Source organism: Lolium perenne, chromosome 1, assembly GCF_019359855.2.
Source record: "Lolium perenne isolate Kyuss_39 chromosome 1, Kyuss_2.0, whole genome shotgun sequence".
NCBI classification, from domain to species: domain Eukaryota; kingdom Viridiplantae; phylum Streptophyta; class Magnoliopsida; order Poales; family Poaceae; genus Lolium; species Lolium perenne.
Window position 1 is genome coordinate 5,568,093 of NC_067244.2, and position 6,259 is coordinate 5,574,351.

General features: G+C 42.9%; 1 protein-coding gene across 1 annotated transcript; it reads right to left on the reverse strand.

Annotated features, from left to right (window-relative positions):
• Window positions 1-23: 23 nt before the first annotated feature.
• On the reverse strand, window positions 24-3,610 carry LOC127341870 (uncharacterized). The gene is made up of 4 exons (XM_051367815.2): window positions 1,512-3,610; window positions 1,102-1,419; window positions 932-1,031; window positions 24-847 (listed from the first exon to the last, which is right to left on the reverse strand). Exons 1-4 carry the CDS (start codon window positions 3,548-3,550, stop codon window positions 26-28), a joined length of 3,279 nt encoding a protein of 1,092 aa, XP_051223775.2. The 5' UTR covers window positions 3,551-3,610; the 3' UTR covers window positions 24-25.
• Between the last annotated feature and the right edge of the window lie 2,649 nt (window positions 3,611-6,259).

Genomic DNA, 6,259 nt, shown 5'->3' on the forward strand with positions numbered 1-6,259 from the left:
CAGTAAGACGCAGAAGTTATAATTTTCAGTAATCATCGTCATCGTATTCAGAGTCATGCTCTATTCTGTCATCGTCATCTTCAGCTCCATCTCTCTGTTCTTGTCCTTCCTCTTCTTCTATTTCTTCTTCCTCCTCATCACTACTATCTTCTAGTTCCTCTTCTGGTAATTCTTCATCGTTTTCATCATTGTTTTGATTTTCTATCATTTCAATTTCAGCTGGGTCAAGCACATCATCTGACTGATTTCTAGACACAGTGAACTCATCAACAAAGTTGTCAATATCTACGGAAAAGCTACCCTGCTGACCATCTTCTTGAAAAAAATCATCTGCATTGGATGTGACATTCTCATCAAGATTACGCAAGCTATTTTTGGGCTGAATCTTGTACACAACCCGCCAATCACGAAGATCTCGCTTGGGGGATGCATACTTCAAGTAATAAGCCTGTGTAGCTTGGTGAGCCATGGCAAACGGCTCAAAATTTTTAAGCCTTGAACATGAGTTTATTTCCACCAAACCCAATTTTGCATCTGACCTCATGCCCTTGGTGGGGTCAAACCAACGACATCTGAAGAGTACCATCTCAATTTTTTTACCAGCTGTGAAGGATAATTTGATAATGTCCTCAATGACACCGTAGTAGTCCAGTTGTTCGCCATCTGAGGTGAAGGAAGACAAACAAACCCCTGTGTTCACTGTTTTCAACCTTCTACAGTTTTTCTCATACAGCTCTGATCTAAAGCGGAAGCCATTCACATCATAGGAATTATAGGAGTAGACTCTGGAGCTGCATCCATTAGCTAAATTCCACAAGTCTTCATCAGATTTTGGATCGCTTTTACACTAAACAAAGGCAAAAAAAATCTGGTTACTAAGCACAGTAGTAATTGAATGTAAAAGACATAGTGCTAGTTAAAATATTCTTACAGCAATTTTGAACCACTCCACAAATTCTTCTGTGATCAATTTGTCAAGGCCCACCGCTGTCAAATTAGGGTTCTCCTTGTATTTTTCTTCAGTAAATGCTCTGTATATGGCATATGATTAGATTTTTTTTCATAGAATAGTACATGAAGGACAAATTAGTTCCCACTTACTCTCGAAATCTATCAACAGAAGAGCAGTTGGTCAAAATATACAGCCTTGCTGCATTCAACTGTTGTTGGGTGAGTTCAACAGCAGTACCCCTTCCACGAAGATTTCCTTCATACTGAAAGACATCTAAAGTACACTCGTCATTATGCACCCTTGTTCCTCCAATATTGTATCGAGGATTCTTCTTCCATATAGTGCGAACATGTTCACTAAAGTAAAGAGAAACACAATTTGTGATCTCTTGTACAATGCAAGCTTCGACAATTGAACCCTCCACTCTTGCCTTGTTACGCACTTTTAAACGCAGATGGTGCATTGCCCTATACCAAATTATGATAATTTTGAGTGATACATGACATAACCAAAATAATGTAGTTCGATCTACAACTTATTGTTAGAAAGTTTCGCATACCTCTCAAAAACATACATCCAACGATATGCCACAGGGCCCCCAACCCTTGCCTCATATGGGAGATGCACCATCAAGTGTTGCATTACATTGAAAAAGCCTGGTGGGAACATTTTCTCAAGCTTGCATAACAAAACAGGAATCTCCTTTTCAAGTTCACGCATACGATTTGGCTCAATTTCTTTGGCACATAACTGTCGGTAAAAATGACTTAACTCAGCTATGTCCTTCCATTCCTTTTCAGGGATGAAGCCTCGCAATGCAACCGCTATAAGGCGCTCAATGATGATGTGGTGGTCATGGCTTTTCAACCCAATAAATCTTTTCTGGGCCAAGTTGACAGCTTTACTCAAATTCGCAGCATACCCATCAGAAAACTTTATTTCTTTAAACCACTTAAGGACGGTAATTAAATCATCTTTCTGAACACAATAATTTGCTTTGGGTTTTTTCCACACACCCCTTGAATTCTTGGTCACATGTAGCTTTGACCGATCACAATATCTTGCAATATCAAGACGTGCTTTGATATTATCCTTAGTTTTATCAGGAATATCAAGGCACGTGTTTAATAATGCCTCAGAAACATTTTTCTCATTGTGCATTACATCGATGTTATGGCGAAGCTTCAACTTCCTAAAATACTCTAGCTGCCAAAAACCACTTACACCAATCCAATTGTGCTCCTTCCCGAATCCTACAAATGTACTTTTACCAGTTTCATCGGGAACAAGACTTTGGAGTTCTTCATACACATCATCTCCAGACATGGGTGTTGGTGGAGGATTTAAAACTTTTTTTTTCTTACGAAAACATTTTACACTCCTACGAAATGCATGGTTCATTGGAAGGAATCTCCTATGGCAATCAAACCAACATGGCTTTCTCCCATTCTTTAATGAAAATGTATCTATGTCAGATCCGCATATAGGACATGCAAGCTTTCCATGTGTGCTCCAACATGCAACTAATCCATACGCTGGAAAGTCATGAATAGTCCACAATAAAGCTGCTTTCATAATGAAGTTTTTCTTTCGATGACTATCATAAGTATTTACTCCATTTTTCCATAAATCATCAAGTTCATCAATAAGAGGCTGCATAAAAACATTTAATGTCTTTCCTGGATAATCTGGACCAGGAATGACTAGTGCAAGTATCAAGTTACTTTGCTTCATGCACATTTCTGGTGGGAGGTTGTAAGGTACGACAAATACTGGCCAACAAGAATAGGAGGCTGCTGTCATACCAAAAGGTGTGAAGCCATCGGTCGCTAAACATAGCCTCACATTTCTAACTTCCTGAGAAAAATTCTTGTATTCTTTATCAAATGCCTTCCAAGCTTCTCCATCAGAGGGGTGAACCATTATTTTCTCACTGTCACGAGGCCTTGCATGATAATCCATGTGCTCAGCAGTGCTTTGTGACATGTACAACCGTTGTAGCCTAGGAGTAATAGGGAGATAGCGCAAAACTTTTCTCGGTATCTTCCTAGAGTTATTTCTTGCGGTTGTTTCCTCATATCGAGGTTCTTTGCATATAGTGCATTTGTCCTTATTTTCAGTCTCCTTATAATAAATCATACAATTATTGGGGCATGCATGAATTTTGACGTATGGCATTGCTAGACTATGCACAAGCTTCTTGGACCTATGGAAGTTCGTGGGGAGGTCTTTTGCAGCATCGTCCCCAACAATGTCATGTATAAGGCTCATTATCTCATTGTAACAAGCTTCTGGTAGGTTGTGTTGTGTTTTAATTGTCATTAGCCTTCCTACAATGGATAGACGTGATTGTGTGGTCTTCTCATGTAGTGCTTTGTCAGCTTCCACTAGCATTTCATAGAATTTCTTTGCAGCCTCTGTTGGCTCATCGCCTACAGAAACTCCTTCTGCAGCGATTGCATCAATTAGCATGTCATCCATACGATCTACATCCCCATCGTTATCTTGTTCTAAAATTCCAGGTGTATCAGACTCCCCGTGACTAGTCCATCTCTCATATCCTAACATGAAACCATTGTTGCACAAATGCCTGGTCATGGCATCCCTTTTGCGTTTATGACGACAAAAACACTTGGTACAGGGACAATGAGATTCCCCATCTACAGCAGCATCAGGCAATGCGAACGCATGCTCCAGAAAATTATCTACTCCGTGTTTCCAAGCTGGAGAAAACAACTTCCCTTTTCTCTCTTTGTACATCCAACTACGGTCATCGTCGTCTACATTGCTACATAAATAAAGAACAGATTCGGTTTTATAAATAACTTATACAAAATCAGGAGGTATAGCATAAACACATCGTGGTTGTAAAATGTAAATCCACAGCTTCTGTATGAGTGCTTGCTATTCATGGATGCTATTTGTTTTTGTTCACTCCGTCGGAGAAAGGAGGCACATACGTATCAGTTTCTTACTAGCTCAAACAGAGGGTTTTTTTACTATCTTTCACAACTTTTTAACCTGAAACTAAGGGAATTCTTCAGATTATAATCTCAATCTTGAGCATACACTTTGCAGAAAATTTTACTTTGTCATCTACCTAATTACAACGTGAATAAAAGAGTGACATGTTATATGATAAACTTAATTCTTTCGTATCCCTGTCCCTGTGTATCACAAATTAATTAGCACCAAACTTGGTTGAGAAAGTAAAAAACAAGATCGCTAACTATTGCTGCACAAAATAAATTGCAATCAAGAATCATTTTGAACCAAGACACGCAGAAGCACATAGCCATAAGTCGCCCAGTGACAGAGGACTAGAGGTAGGGGAAGAGAGGGATACCCTTGCTCCCCACTGTGATCGCTGCGTGCCGATCGGTCGGCCATCGCAGAGGAACTCCTGGGCACCCGTCGTTCCACAAGCAGCCGAGCAAAGCCCTAGATCGGTTGTGGAGAGCGGCGACGAGGAAGGGTTTGTTTTGGAAGGGGTTAGGAGACTGCGGCAGGTGGAGAGGGACAACGAGGGAGAGTTTGTTTTGGAAGGAGATCAGGAGCCGGCGGCAGTTTAGGACTTAGTTGGGTGCGTGGTGCTTCGGTGCGCGGGATTATTATTGTTGGCGCGCAACGAAATTAGACCCAAATCCCTGAAAATAAGCCGCCCGACTCAGCCACGAATCCACGAAATTGTGTGAATTGATCTAGTATGCCCAACAAATAATTCATCAAATATTCCCCAACTACTCCAAAAGAAAAAGAAATCAAAACAAATATTAATGGTAGACAGGGGGAGCAGAAGATTTGGCTACAAACCTGATGATTGAACTGGTCTCGTGGCTCGTCCGGACAGTGTCGAGTAAGTAGTACTGCAGACGCCGCTGAGCTGCACGACGTATCTCCTTGCCGGCATGTCTTCATGGTCCCTCAGCCAGCACAGCTGACGCCGCCGCCGCGTGCGGGTTCCTCCCACCAGGCCACGACCCGGCCAGCTTCCGGTGCGGCTGATGGCACCGACGCCCGGGCTCCCTCACTCCACCGCCCAGCTTCCCCCCATCGCCGCGCGCGCGATTGGTGCTGCTGATATACATGGCACTTGGGATTTCCTTTGGGACAAAGTTTGTCCTTGAGGTCGATTCATTTGAGGAGGAGAGAGGGCGGAGTCAGGTGAGGTGAGAGGAGACGGCCGAATCTGGCCACTGATGTTTTGCGTGTGGAAGTAAATCAGTGGCGGAGCTCCCGGTAGGGCGAGGTGGGAAGCCGCCCGACCTTGATTCTTGACACAGTTCAAGTATACATATACGTATTCTGCACTAGTACTGGCAGCAGTCCAGCGACCCTTGTAGAGAGCTGCAGCGACCCAGCCAGACAAAAAGGATAGTGTGCTGTACACAACACGCTGCCTTGTTTTTCTAAACAAAAACGTGACTATCATAGCTACCTAGCTTAGTCAGTTTGGAAGAGCATATATCTTTCCTCGGCTACCACGTATGATTTACTATGTTCCCTAAATTTTAGTTAGCGATTTAATAGTTAGATTTTTTTCATAATTTTCTGTCCAAATTATTAGCCTTGTTTATTTTAGCTGAACTAGCTTTGTTATATCTGATCCTCATACTTTTGGAACAAATTACCGACGGTGATCAAACCGTCGGATATTGCAGATCCCCGTCATCTATTTGTACATATAACCGATGGTCACACTTCAACCGTCGGCCAAGAAATTTAATAACCGACCGTGAAAACTGAACTTTCGGGTATTTGTTCACACCCTCGGGCATTAGGTTGAATAACCGAGGGTTGGACCGTCCCCTTCGGCCAAACAAATGTACGGTCGGTTATTACTGATCATATCCGACGGGTTTGATGTGCCCTTCGGCCAATGAACTCTACGGTCGGTTATTACTGATCATATCCGACGGGTTTCCAATAACCATCGGTCATAACTAGCACCGTCATTTATTAGAGTAATAGCCGACGGCCCGTCGGTTAATACAATGCACCGTCGGATATAAGGGGATTTCTAGTAGTGTCGACGTCGCTTGCATTGGCCAAGACCTTGCCGAGCTTTCGCCCTAGCCCAAACACCACCCCAAAGACGCAACCTTGACGCTTGTCCAACGACACACTGAGTCCATGGCTTGAAGAAGATATCATCGGCGTCACCCGTGGCAAGACGCAAAGCTAGACAACCACCCCTGGGTTTCTAGGTAGCTGACCGAACCGGGATAACCACCGTGTAAATGCAACCAGGAGACAGTGGCGGTGAGAAGCGCAAGGAGGGTGAGAGGGTAAGCCTAGAGTCGATGA